Source organism: Myripristis murdjan, chromosome 24 (assembly GCF_902150065.1).
Source record: "Myripristis murdjan chromosome 24, fMyrMur1.1, whole genome shotgun sequence".
Classification (NCBI taxonomy): Eukaryota; Metazoa; Chordata; class Actinopteri; order Holocentriformes; family Holocentridae; genus Myripristis; species Myripristis murdjan.
The window spans coordinates 10,456,621-10,470,821 of NC_044003.1; the positions used below are offsets into that span (position 1 = coordinate 10,456,621).

Here is a 14,201-nt window from a genome sequence, read left to right on the forward strand (position 1 = left end):
GTATTTGTTGCTCTTCGGGCTACTATAAAAAAAAAACCCACAGAGAGCCTTCTGTTTCTCATCCACGCCTATTTGCTACTTCTGTATTCTTCAGACGCCGTGCAGATTTATGTTGTGCTGCGCCCCTGGCACACTGCGCTGCGTCAATTCGCAGAGACACAGCCAGGGCAAGGGAGGAAGTTAAGAGATTTGCTTTCAAAGTCAAAGCATTTTGACTGTCTTGCCTAGGAGAAATAATGGCCCATTGTGGTGTACGGTACGGAACAAAAAGAGCATGCAGGATCGTATATCGATTGAAACTTGTAGCCTAAAATAGAAAATGAATTATCTCTCATAGTGTGTCCATTAGATCTGTTAGTGGTTTTGAGGGAGGCAAATGAATTCCTGCAAAAAGGCACACGAGCAATTCAGCAAAGAGTTTGGGTACAGCAAGTAGTGGCCTACTTTTATTACAAAGTGGAGTGTTGTTGATGGGAAAAGTTAAACTTTTCATTTTCACCGGTGCATTTTGGCTCACTTTTGTATTAGTCACAAGGAGAAATATTTTCAGAGTGTGTAAGCAGCTGATAGACACAACTGTGGGGGGTTAAAATGAAGAAACTCACTACCAAAATTTGGTCCTTGTTGATATTCTGGTTATAAATAATCAATAAATAGCATTGTTTGCCACTTGCTGCAAAGCCTTCACACACTCAGCGATAAGGAGGTGCTCACACACACACACACACACACACACACACACACACACACATCTTAAGCCTAAAGATATCTATAGAGTAATCTTCTGTTTGGTAATTTGCAGCATATTACAAAAATGTTTGTCATGAATAAACATTTTATTTTGAAAGTTGCCCGGAGCTCTTGGTTTCATTCTGACTGACTTGACACTGCGCGCACTTCCACGCCAACTTTCCCAGAGCGCACAGGCGCACTCTACACTGCCAAACACGGGTGTATAGAGCAGACAAGTGTTCACACTGCAGCCACCTCCGAGCAAAAATCCTTGTTTTCCGATGAAAACACAGGAGACACGGTGATTAGTGGGTTTTACGCACGGTGCCAGGGAGTCCGGTGACTCGCGTTATCTGAAGTAGTTTGGGAGCAGTTAAGGTTTGCGACAATTTCTAACAGATTGTTTGGGGCGGACTTCGTTTTTATATAAGGGGCGTAATGTGGGGGATCCACAGGACGCGTTATGCTGACTGCAATGGCTCTGAAGCCAGTGAGGAGACAGAGATTGTTGTAAACATCGGCGGACTGAAACAGGTGTTGTATGGGGATGTGTTGAACCGCTACCCGGAGACCCGCTTGGCGGAATTGGTGAACTGTTCACCGGGGACTTCAGGGGACTTATCTTCACTGTGTGATGACTACGACCCCGACACAGGAGAATTTTATTTTGACAGGGATCCTGAAGCATTTAAGTGCATAATTGAGCTGTATGATTATGGAGAGATACACATGAAACGAGGCGTCTGTCCAATTTGTTTTATGAAGGAAATGGAGTTCTGGAAAATCGACTCGGATTTTCTCGACGAGTGCTGCAAAAGCAGTCTGAAGGAGGTGGAGGATGAACTCGCGGAGATTGCGGAGAAAGTGAAAACTATCCTGGTTGACCGGGAAGGGGATCCTTCGGCCGGCGGCTGGCAGCGCTTCCAGGTGTACCTCTGGAGACTCATGGAGAAGCCGGAGTCCTCGCTGGCTGCGCGCATCATCGCTGTAGTTTCTTTCTTCTTCATCCTGGTCTCCTCCGTGGTGATGTGTGTGGGGACCATCCCTGACCTTCAGGTGGAGGACGCAGAAGGAAACCTCATGGAGCATCCGACTCTGGAGGTTATTGAGACGGTGTGCATCGGATGGTTCACCATTGAATATGTCCTGCGTCTGATATCCTCCCCGAATAAAATAAAATTCGTCCTGGCTTTCATGAACATTATTGACTTCATGGCGATCATGCCTTTTTACGTGGTGCTGATTTTAACATCCCTGGGTGCAGGAATGATGGAGCTGGCTAATGTGCAGCAGGCAGTGCAGGCTTTGCGCATAATGCGCATTGCGCGCATTTTCAAGCTGGCACGCCATTCCTCTGGACTCCAGACCCTCACATCTGCCTTGAAGAGCAGCTTGAAAGAGCTGGGCCTGCTTCTCATGTACATGGGCGTAGGAGTGTTCCTTTTCTCGGCGCTGGGCTACACTATGGAGCAGAATCACCCGGACACCTTGTTCACCAGCATCCCACAGTCCTTCTGGTGGGCGGTGATCACCATGACCACAGTGGGATATGGAGACGTCTACCCCAAGACCACTTTGGGTCGGTGTAACGCGGCCGTGAGCTTTCTGTGCGGGGTGATCGCCATAGCGCTGCCTATACACCCCATCATAAACAATTTTGTCATTTTCTACAACAAGCAACAGGTGCTGGAGACTGCGGCCAGGCACGAGATTGAGCTGATGGCTCTGCGCTCCGGCGACGGGCACCTGAAGGCCGCGTGCAGCTCTCATAAAGCGGGCGGTGCTGCGGTCTGGGACAACACCATGCGCTCCTCTCACAGCGACACCTACATCCCTTTACTGAAGGACCCGAGGGGAGGCGCAGGGATCCAGACCCCCAGCATGGACACAAGCTTTGAAAGCACAGCCGAGGCCACCGAGTATTTTGTCTCATGAACAATTATGACACTGAAAAAGATTAACAACAACAAATCACAAGGGACGCATTTTCACGTCTCAGTACATAATAATGTAGTTTTATCTAAGCCCGCACAATACAGGCTACATAACAACATTAATGAGTTGACTGTAAATAGCCTTGTAGAAATAATAGGTCCGCAATAGTCTCCAAGGACCCCTAATACAGTTTGAGGAACTGCGCCTATTAAAGGGATGTACAGTTAGATATTGACTTGATGAGCTGTGCCTTTGCGCATAGTCCCTGTGGTTTGTGGGGGTCTGTTTGAGCAGCCAGTGCAGTGATTCCCATGTAGGCTACTTATATAATATTACCCCTCCACCCCCACACCCCCAATCCTCAAACCCAAACTATTGCCTGAATCCCCACATCATATCATAATAAATGTTATTTCACACCACAGCTATAGGCAGCTTCTCAAACATTCGTTGTACAAACAGTTGTAGTAGGAAAACATCACAACAAAAAATGTCAATCACAATAGGAATATTATAGGAGTTTTATAGTGATACCATAGGAAATTATAAATTGCCAAACATCTCTTTCAAGTCATAAATCACTATTGCTCATACAGACACGCTTAAAGTCCCTATAGATATGATATGATGATGTTTGTTGGGGTAGAAATAAAAACAACATGTTGTTATTGTCAGATTTGTTTTGGCATCTCTGTTGCAAATTAAATCGTTCAGCGATGTAATTTCTGTATCTGTGATTCAGATGTATGATTGTGCGCTAACATATCAGACAGCATGCAACTTTACACCGTCGGTTCATCAGCGTCTAGGTGTTGAAAGCAGCGGCTGGCAGGGAGCTGCAGTCACAGATAGGAACAGGTGGCTGCCTGCCGGAGCAGCTTCCTTGGCTGCGGGACATGTTTCCTAATGGGCTTAAATTTTGCAGCAGCCGTCACTGCTGTTCCCTGGAGGATGAATGGTAGGCTGCGATTTGACAACAGAGTTGGGCATGTGGGCGAAGAGAGGAGGCAAGTTATAGAATTTCATTTGGCCAATGCAAAAAGAAATGATCTCATTGGTTGAATTAAGCCCAGTGGGCGGAGCCAAAGCGTGAATTTTTTTTTTTTTTTTTTTTTTTGGTGTGTTGCATTCAAGTTGGCTAACTGGCAAAACTTAAATGGCGAGGAAGAAGCACTGGTCTAAATATACACAGCAATAGCTTCATTCTTCATTCGTTCATGACCATGGCATTCATAATTTTGGAAGTTCAGCAGGCGCTCACGAGCTCCCGGTAGCCACAGGCCTTGGCAAGATTTCAGAAAGTCAACTTGGCTCACACCCAAATAACTTAGATTGTGTTTTGTTCCCTATACAGTGAAATCATATGGTTATGTCCATGCATCTGTTTGTCAATGCACATCTCAGATAATATCTTTACAGAAGGCTGGTAGGGCAAAAACCACATTGCAAAAACTCATCGGCACTGCCATTTATTATCTCTAAACATGACATAAACTATGTGCTGAAGCAACACTTTTGCCGTCATTGCCTTCACTCTGTGAGGTTTCTTGTATTCGCAGTTCTTTGCATTAAGCTGATCCCATGGTAAGCACAATAAATCATGCCATGAGGATGCAGTCAGTACATCATCACTTGCTAATTGCATCGTGCTCTGAGGAGTCATAAATGGCTGTGTTATGATGCACTTTGCAAGATGGCTAGTGCACCAAATGGTCTTCTGTCTATATTGGATGTTACTGCTCTGATTTGAAATTGGGCTGGTATTGTTTTCCGGGGGTTAAAACAGTGATTGGACTGAAAGGGACACTAAAGGTGAACATGTCAAACAAAATGAGCTGATGTGAAACTATCTGCACAAAGTAAAAAATCCTTACAGATTTCGCTGATTGGCCTAATAGGGCAGTGGCTCTCCACCTGGGATTCGGGGACCTCCAGGGGTCTCCAGAAAAATGGGGAATAGATGGGGATGTCTGAGGCAACAGCTGATTAAATATGGTCTGAGGCTTGTTGTGTATCAATTTGGGGTCCTTGACACCAAAAAAACGTTGAGATCTACCGTGATAGAGGCTGCATCAGTAGAGGTTAAAATTTCATGAGTAGGTCTTGGCTGCATCCTGGAGAATGGACAAAATTCCACCTCACCCTAACTTTAACCTTCACACGTGTAACTCAAATAATCAATGAAGTCAAAAGGGTGGCTGAATTTTATATTCTCAGATGTGTTTTTTTTTTTTTTTTTTTAAGGCACTGGTCTGATTTTGACAAAAGTTGGCAGGATTTGGCATTTTGGCACTGTACTCTAGCAATAAAAATGCTGTTTGGTCTGGGGGTGCTGTAATTAAAGGTCACATTTGGAGACTTTGAAAGGTCTTTATTACAACACCACCAATTCAGTTCTGCTGAAACCTGAAGGAATGATGCACCTTGTTACCAACTGACTCAAAGGGCATCTGGGTAATTTGTAGGAGATGATGTGTTTACGTGTGTCAGCATAAACTTTCAAAACATTTGTTAGCTATTTCTTGTATTATCACTTTTTAAAGGTGCACTCCGCAAACTTGAAGGTTGATTGAAGTAATGACTGTTTAGACTCAACTGTAATTTAAGTCAGGTTAACAATGAGAACCATATAGACTTAATTTGCTTATCCCACTTTTTTTTTTTTTTTTTTTACCAACTGAGTCTAACTCAGTGAGGATGAGAACCATGTAGACTCAGTTATCAGAATCTGTGTTTACTCGACATCTTTGGCCAGTTGAGTCTAAAGAGTCCTCATTTCAGTGTAGGTTTACATGGTGCACCTTTACGTTGCTGAGCCAGAGGGAGGGTCACGCAGGAGGTTAGGCTCCACTCGTCAGGCTGTCCACCCACACATGTCCTATACAGGACCCTGCTATCTCTGCCAGCAGAGGCCAGCGGTAGATTCACACACGTCAAAGCCTGGAAGAAAGGCTTTTTGTACGGCCTGACAGGTGGAGCTCGGATGTCAAAGGCGCACATTGTGTCATGGAACAATGTTCCTGCGGCTCCCTTGGATGCACATGCAAATAACACACGCGCTTTCACGTTCAAGTTTAGATTTACAAGCGCACACACTGGTGTATGCAAACATCCCCGTCCACTCCACCAACCTCCCACACGGGCTCACAAGTGAATGCACACAGATACATGCACACACACATGCACATACACACTTCTCTTTCTGATGCTCTTTCACCCATATCTACAAAGCTGTGGGAAATTCTTTCAATTTCTTCACCAAATTAATCTTTTTGTGTGAGAATTTCTAGACATCCAATGATTATCAGTACCAGTTCACTGTTTTTTTCAAGGTGCTCATGACAGTTTTTGTGATATCTTGAGGTTTTATTTTTGGATGATTATTGACAATTTTTGTCAGATGTAGTAGGCTAGTTGTTGTGTGTAAAATGGGCTGTGCAAATTAGCTGATCACCCCAAAATTTGGCTGAACAGGCGACTAGCAGCTTGGTAATGTCCTTCTTTTTTATGAAGCGGACAAACACTACTGGTACATTTTGCATTTACATCATTTGAATAGGCAAGATGGATTATTTAGAGACACCAAGAGGGAATAGTCCAGCTGACAGTCACGTGAAGCTTCTGGTATGCTTATGATGTCTATGTTGTATTTATGTCTTGCTGACACTTTGCTCCACAACTGCAACTATGTGGCTGTGGTGCCTATAGCATGTGTCAGACTGTAACAATATCATACTGCTGTGGGCGTTTCAATATTTGTCTGCTGGTGTTAACTCATGGAATTTTGTGCAATCTGTTGCTTGAAATCTCTGTTTTCCAGATGCTGTAAATAAAGACACTATGACATTCTGTCTCAAATGCTATTGTGCAGAAATGAACATATTATTTCAGGTGTAGATATGCTTATAACCTCAAACAGCGTTTTTGATTGCAAGTAGCCTGTTTTGAGGTGTGCAGAGCGAATCAAATCTGAATCAAATCTTACATGTGCCATCCAGCTGACTCCTGAGCTGTGATTGTCCTCTGGTGTGACACACAGGCACACATCAGTGTTGAGTTTCACCAGCCATTTTGATGACAGCACGTACAGACAGAGACCCCTTTCCCCTTCTAGTTTCCCTGTCCCTTGACCTTTACAAGCGCAGAGATTTTACTGGGCCCCCATGTCTAAAAATAGGGTAATCTTTTTTGCTTTCCTGCATTTGAATAGTACAGACAAGTAGAAGCTAAAAAAGAAACTAAAAATCAGTTTGCATTAAATCCCTCTGCATTCACATCTCTCAACAGTTGCTTGCTACTACAAATTTTGTCATCACAAAATGTCTTTTTTTATCTGATTGTTCTGCAGTTCTAAAAGCCAAAATGAACAATGAACTTCTCTAAAAACAAACTTTTCCCCAGACTCTCAATTTTTAGATGAAAGAAAATGTTTTACTTTTTAAAACTTAGCACAGCTCAGCATACAATACCCTTAGTTCCCAATTACCCTGTTTCTCATATAGTTACATTCAGTCTTGGAAGCAGCGATAGTTTTACTGCTTATGACTGAGTTTGGGGGCCGGGTTGTGGGTTCAAATCCTTGCTCAAAGGCACTTTGTCATAAAGGGAGAGGAGCGTTAAACATTCACATTCTCCTTTTAAATTTCCACAGCCAGTCTGAGATTTTTACTCTTACGATAAAGCAATAAAATACATTGACATTGCCACAGTGTTTCTCAGATATCCTGTACACTGTGCAACCTGCAAATCCATAAGCAAAGTTCCCAAATCCCAAGAAGGGTCCTATGAGGAGAAAAGAAAATAGAAGAAAGTAAAAAAAACTTGAGGTGTGCAAACACATGGTGGATATGACACTTCAGTCAGACTACACTGACACCAGATAGCGCCTACCTTCAAACAGAACAAATGAAACATTTTAATAGAGGGATTCATATTCAGCAGAAGATGGTCAGATACATTAATTTGAATAGGAATGTGGGTGCATAACGCTATGGCTCAACTGACTACCCCTCCTCGCTCTATCTCTGTTTGACAGATACTTTGAGCTGCAGGAGAGGGGAAGATAATCTCCCTGATGGCAGATTCAGAAGTAGAGGGAAAACATTTTCCACTCATTATTATGTGCTGAATGAGTTTCATTCTTTCAACAGGAAAGTATAAAAAGCTGCGTAGGTGCACCCTGGAGCCCTCTGATTCAGCCACAGAGCTGCATAAAACTGCAAGACAATAATTACACAGATTAAATATGACCTTTTACAAAGTAGCCGAAGAGAAGAATTCACTGAACCTCTTACGAGCCATTATTTCAAATGATCCCCACATTTCTTTTCTGTAGCCTTTTTTCTCTTCCATCTCTTTCTCTCTCTCTTTTTTTTTCTTGCAAAATGTGTTTTTTCCTTTGCTAAACCTTCACATGCACTCTAATGGGGCTTTTAAGAACAAATATCACTGATGGCTTGGAAAATGTCTTTAACAGTAAGAATACAAGACCATTTCTTCATAATCTTTGCTTGGCCAGTGTGTAGTTGAACCTGCATTACTAAATGGCTTTGCAGCTGATTATGCCTGAAACCACTAAGAACAAAGTCAATGCAAAATGTTAAATAGTTAAATCAATACTGTAATGCCACTGCAACCTTCATCTGCAATACCGACTTGAGAGAAAAATTGACCTGGAGGTTTCTCTGGTTCTGGGGAGCATTACCACACTGCCTGCTCACGGCTTTATTGGAATAATAATGATAATAAAAAAGATAAATACCAGCATGTATAAATGCAACATGGTGTGCCCATGCAAAAATGCCACGGTGAGAGAAAACTGGTTTGCTTATGAAGTAGTTTTCACTTAGTGAGCCGGCTCGGTCTAATCAGAGGGACTAATGGAGCAGACGCAATGCTTTTGCTTGTGCAGAAAGATGAATGAAGGCGAGCGAACACTGACAAACTGCCTGAGGAAAGGCTGCAGGGGGGGGGGCGGATGCTGGACGACAGCCATGCAAAGGTGTAGTGCTGGATGGATGTGGAGGCGTGCATACTATGAACCCCCAAATATAATTCAAATTAAGTAGTAATCAGCCTAAAAGATTGGTATCCTGCATTATGTGCACACTATCAACCTCAGTATCAGTTGTGGGTTTTTGTTTTTGTAGTAAACCTCTTGGACTACCTCATTCAACACAGTCATAACGGATGAAAACAGCACTGATAGTTTTATTCAAAATCAATATATGGAAATTTAAATCAGCCTGTACATGAGCTTGGACGAAAACATATTTTAAACACGATTCCACAAATTTTAATTATGTTCATTTATCTTGCTGCAATTACGCTTCAAAAGCAGAGTCGAGATAAGGTGGCTAGCGTGCGATCTGGAGTTCACCGCTGCCTTTAATCTCGGTGAGAGCTCAGAGTCTTGAGGGTTGGCAGCAGAGTTATGGCCTCATTTTTCCAGGTGCTTATCCAGAGGGTTTTACTGCGCCTTTTTACGCGGTACAGAGGGCGGGTGGTTCCAGGACAACAGACGGTAATTATGGGCCTTCACAAGGCTTTGTGCCCCTAACTTAATCAAGCATCTGTAATGGTAGCCAGTCAGTGAACCCTTAATACACCTGCTCTGCCCCTATAAGACCAAACCAGGTGTGTGTGAGCAGTAGCGGTTTTAGGCACGGGCGAAGCGGGCAGCCGCCCGGGGCGGCATATTTTCATGTCACGTGGGGGGCGGCATGAGAGCCAAAAAAAAAAAAAAAAAAAAAAAAAATCATCCTCGCTGCAAAGCAGTTTTCTATTACTGTATTCATCTGAATATAAGACAATATTTTTTCCATTGAAAATGCCCTGAAAAAACGCCCTCGTCTAATATTGGGGTCTAAGCAAACACACATGTATTGTGCTTGCATATAAACCAGTAGGTAGGCTCGCCTGATGCCGCAATTAGCAGCGAATGGCCGCATTGCACAGTCAATAATCAACCATGTTGTCTGTGTCATTGTGCGTTGTGCTGCTGCAGCCGCGTATGAACAAAAGTTGATTTATAATGAGAGGATGGCAGTATGTGTGCGCCGCTCACCTGTCAGATCCGGCAGACCTGACCAGGTGGGCGTGGCACCTGTAGGCATCAAGCCGGTGCCGCGGCCGGCCCGCCTGATGCTGACCAGTGGCTTTTTTTTATGCAAACAAGATTTTGTCCATATAAAAAGTATTTTTCCAAAAAAAGGTATTTGTGCAGGTGTTGGCGCCCCTGCTCTGGGAGGGGCGCGTGTAGCCGCCAGAGGGGCACCGGTAGCGGCCGTTATCGCTTGGAAGTTCTCGCCGCGCGCGCGCGCGCGTGCGCGCGGCTAGAACGGTAGGGCGCAAGGCAGTAATTTCGCCCAGGGCGGCAACATGGGCAGAACCGCCACTGTGTGTGAGGGCACTAAGCATAGGCAAAAAGTATGTGTGAGCTGGCTTTATCTGATTATCTCACCCAAGTCCACGTTGCATGGATATGGTTTGCTCAAGTAATGAGAGTCATAAAAAGCAAGCAATTAAATGCAAGTTTAGCAATTTATTTTATTAACTTGCGTCTTTGTTTCTCTCATAATCCTGCAGTAGTTTTGTTAATTTGTTTTTTGGGAGTCTCATATGGTATGTGAAATCTGATGAGTAAACTGCATAATGTGCCTTAATGGAGCAAGCAATGCAAGTATTCCCTCAATTATAGCTGAATGTTTATTTTGTTTGTTTTATACCACCTTGTAATTTTATTATCATTATTATATAATTTTTATAGCCATCAACATAAATCCCTCACTGCAAAATCTCCATCTAAACAAGTCATTTAGTGTCATACTTAGTGTTTAAATATTGTTTTTCTCAAAACGCTCCAGTGGGATGACATAATCTTACCTGTCTGTGATGTCTTTTTACATGTTTTGTGCATTTTTGGCTCAGAACAAGTAAACTGTAAATATGTTGAAGCAAGGCAGAATAAGGCACATCAGCGCACTGGTGTCTAGAAAATGACACTTTATTAAAGATAATTGTGGAAGGACGTTGAACAGCACTGGAAACAAGTGGGATTATCTGAACTCACTGGCAGATTTTTTAAAAACTTGTATTAAGAAAAAGAAAAGATTTAAGACTGAATGTGAGGCTAAATGACATGCTGAGGTGGAGATTTTTTTTTGCAATGTGGTAATACAGCTGTAGAGAGCATCCCAACCCCCCAAATGGAGATAGTATAGAGTCGTCATTTACCCAAATGCGGTCCTTTTGTTGGAGTCCAGTCTTAAACAGCTCCTCCCTCCATCATTTTCCACTACTGTCCTTTTGCCATGCTTTAGATAAATCATCTCTGTGCTTGTAGAGACATTACGCCACAGGATTTATGGGGACTGAGTTTCAAAGTTTTCAAACTGTTACCTCCCACTGCCATCTGGAGTCACCAATGTGCAAACCTGCCTGTTGTCGCTTTAAGAAAAGTGCAGCACTAGAGATAATAAGATCGCCCATCAGGCTCAGACAGCCATGAAGGTCAAGATTACGAGGCAGTACTTTTCTCTTCGGGGGCCATATTTGAATGGCCCGTCTTCAAAGAGGCCAGGAGAATTATTTTAGCTTCCTCCCTTGTATTTCATCCCGAGGTTCAGCTTTTCCCCTTCGGGCAGACGCTGCAGAGTCCCACAGTGTAAAGTGAACAAACAAAGATTCATCGACTACTATATGAATATGTAAATCATGAGACAGACTCCTGCGGTGTTCAGTTATATTGTGAGCCTCCCATTTGTATTCCAATTGTATCGCTGTGATTTGGTTTGTTGTGTTTTGTGTTTTTGTATTGCACGGCTTTATGTTGGCAACTTCTTTGAAGATGTCTTGACAGTCTGGAAAAACACACCATTCAGATTTTTTTTTTTTTTGCCACGCTGCACAGCCTCCAAATGAACTTGCGGCATGAAAACCGTGTCCACTGAGAGCCCCACATAACTTCTTTGAAGCTGCTCTAGTTCATTTAAAATTCAAGCGGGCTGCATGAGTTTTTAGGAATCGGCAAATAAATTTAATTACAAGGGTATAAACAGCAGCACAGACGAATGAAACTGCACTCCTGTATACTTGCTGCATAACAAACAGCTATGACCTGGTTTGCCGTGTGTGTTCGTACCGTCTGGCACAAGTTCTTCCGTCTGTCCTCCCCGTCTCTTAGTTTGTGCCCTTCACTGACAAGTCTGTGCTTCAAAAATGGCTGACAAAGGGCACATCGCACTGCGTTAGCCATGTTCTAGTGGCCCCGTGTCACTTGTGCTGATAAATGTGTGGTCATCTAATTAAGGGAATTGGCCTTGGGAGACCCAAAGCCGTAGAGATGGATCTGTCCTGCTTACAGATGATCATGCCGCTGCTGAGTATCTCATCCAAAGACAATGATGTTTTATGGAGTGGAACATCCCTCTCCTATAGTGGCTTGCTACAATGATTACAATACATTCAGGGTGGGAGAGGTCATCCAAACAATATTTTGTGAGGGATTATATTGTCAGACTTATTTTTGCTGTCATAAATTTACACAAACATGCATTTTCCATATTTCAGTTAAGAATGACAGCTCTGCATAAGTGATGCGCCGCCCGGGGCTTAAGCCCTGAGCTGACGCAACGCGCCAAGTGAAGTTTCATTCCAAAATGAGATATGCTTCTTTTGGAAAAATGTGACTGTGGCACTTACACAATGACTACTGGCACAAAAGTTAAATTCACTTTTGAGCGTGATTGAAGTTAGAAGCTATCTTAAGGTGTTTGCTTACAAAATGGGAACATTTTAGAGGCTGTGATTATGTGTGTTCAAAAAACACCAGGCAAAAAGCTATATGACATTTTACTCTGAAATCATTCAGTTTCCAGAAATGGAGAAACACTGGCAGAATAACAACGTGCACATTTCTTTAGTATATCCACACTTTTGACCACAACGACCCAGGTACAATGCAAAATGTCTCATACATTAAAAATCACAGAGGATGAAAACAATAAAGCTTGAATATTTATTTCCATTGTGGGCCAGTCTCATGTTGCATGAGACTGGGTGGGTGATTACACATGGATGTCGACGTGGAAATCAGTTGCGCTCTGGTCTCAATTATTCTCTTGATGAGGGTCAAAATGTTTGATTTCATCACCTATTGAGAGGCCCGGTAAATCAAGCTCCCTTCAGCTGTGCTGTTACAAATTCACTGCTTAAAAATCTCCATGTTAAGTAACTGAGCCTCATGTACTGTGTTAAAAAATAATGCTTTTCTTAAAACGAGTGAGAAAATGTGCCAGTGGGATGAGATAATCCCACTTGTTTCCAATGCAGTTTCACTTGTTTCAGGATATTTTTTTCTGGGAACAAGAATAAATATGTTGAAACAAGGCAGAATAAGGCCGATCAGCCCACAAGGATCAAGAAAAATGAGTTGATTAGATTCAGAAACAAGTGGGATTATCCCATCCCACTGGAGGATATTTTTTTTTCTGACTTGTTTTAGGAAAAACAACATTTTTAACGCTGAATTTGAGACGAAATGGCTTGGAAAGACGGAAAAAAAGTTTGCAGTGTATCTGTGCACAAACATGTCAGATGCATGAGTTAATGAGCTGTTTAATGAGCGCCACAGGTCATAAAGACATCTGAGGCGTTTCATCTCCGTCCGCCCTCGGGAGGAGTTGTTGTGACCCTCTCTCTCAGTTCGTCAGTGACACACAGCCGTCCTCACTAGCCTTGATCTTGTCTCTCCACGCTGTGCATCGAACAGCAGGCTTTCAGCGGCTGCAGGCTCCACTCAGACCGCACCAACAACAGGTGAAAGGTCTGTTATAGACACCGCATAAAGCCCTCCGGGAAAGACAGAGCCACATGAACCAGGATGAGCAGAGGACGATAATCCATATGAGCCCGGTTTGAAAGGAGTTAACAATGTCCAGGGGAGTCGATGTGCGAACGAAGGGGAGTTTGAAATAAATGGGATATAGATTCGGAGTTACTCATCGAAAGCCATGTGGAATCAGTGAAGAGATTTAGATGTCAAACAGTGATGGAACGCAGTGTCCTTGCTTTTGTGCTCTGTAATTAAACTGCCACGGCCTTGTCTGTCCCCTGCGTGGATCAGCGTGGGTGATTACAGATGGATGCCAATGTGGAAATCAATCTGCCAAGAAAATGACTGATGTCCTGCAAATGAAAAATTGAGCGTTAGACACAAAGAAGAATAGCGGCGATAAGAATACACACACACAAAGAAAAAAAAAAATTCACAGGCATTATCTGATGGTTACAATGCCACTTCCTCCTTAGCCTCCTCGGATCAAAAGCTGCAGGGAATATAAATGGTGCAGTGCTGCAGTGTAATATTTACATACTCATTAAAGAGAGTAGGCAAAGACGTTGCAGCGCTGGGTTGTGGTGAAATGCATTCAGTCTAATGGGATTTGTTCAGGGAGGTTATGAGGATTTCTATGGGAGAATGAAAAGAGAAGAAGGTTTGGTTTTGGTTCTTGCGGGTCAGCTAATGGCAAGAC

General features: G+C 43.1%; 1 protein-coding gene across 1 annotated transcript; it reads left to right on the forward strand.

Annotated features, from left to right (window-relative positions):
• The first annotated feature begins 1,170 nt into the window (after positions 1-1,170).
• On the forward strand, positions 1,171-2,667 carry LOC115356372 (potassium voltage-gated channel subfamily F member 1-like). Its single transcript, XM_030047510.1, has one exon. The coding sequence runs from the start codon at positions 1,171-1,173 to the stop codon at positions 2,665-2,667; it is 1,497 nt and encodes a 498-aa protein (XP_029903370.1).
• The last annotated feature ends 11,534 nt before the right edge of the window (positions 2,668-14,201 follow it).

What these genes read in the sequence shown, in the direction of transcription:
- LOC115356372 (XM_030047510.1), top strand. Translation starts at nt 1,171, where the DNA reads ATGTGGGGGATCCACAGGACGCGTTATGCTGACTGCAATGGCTCTGAA.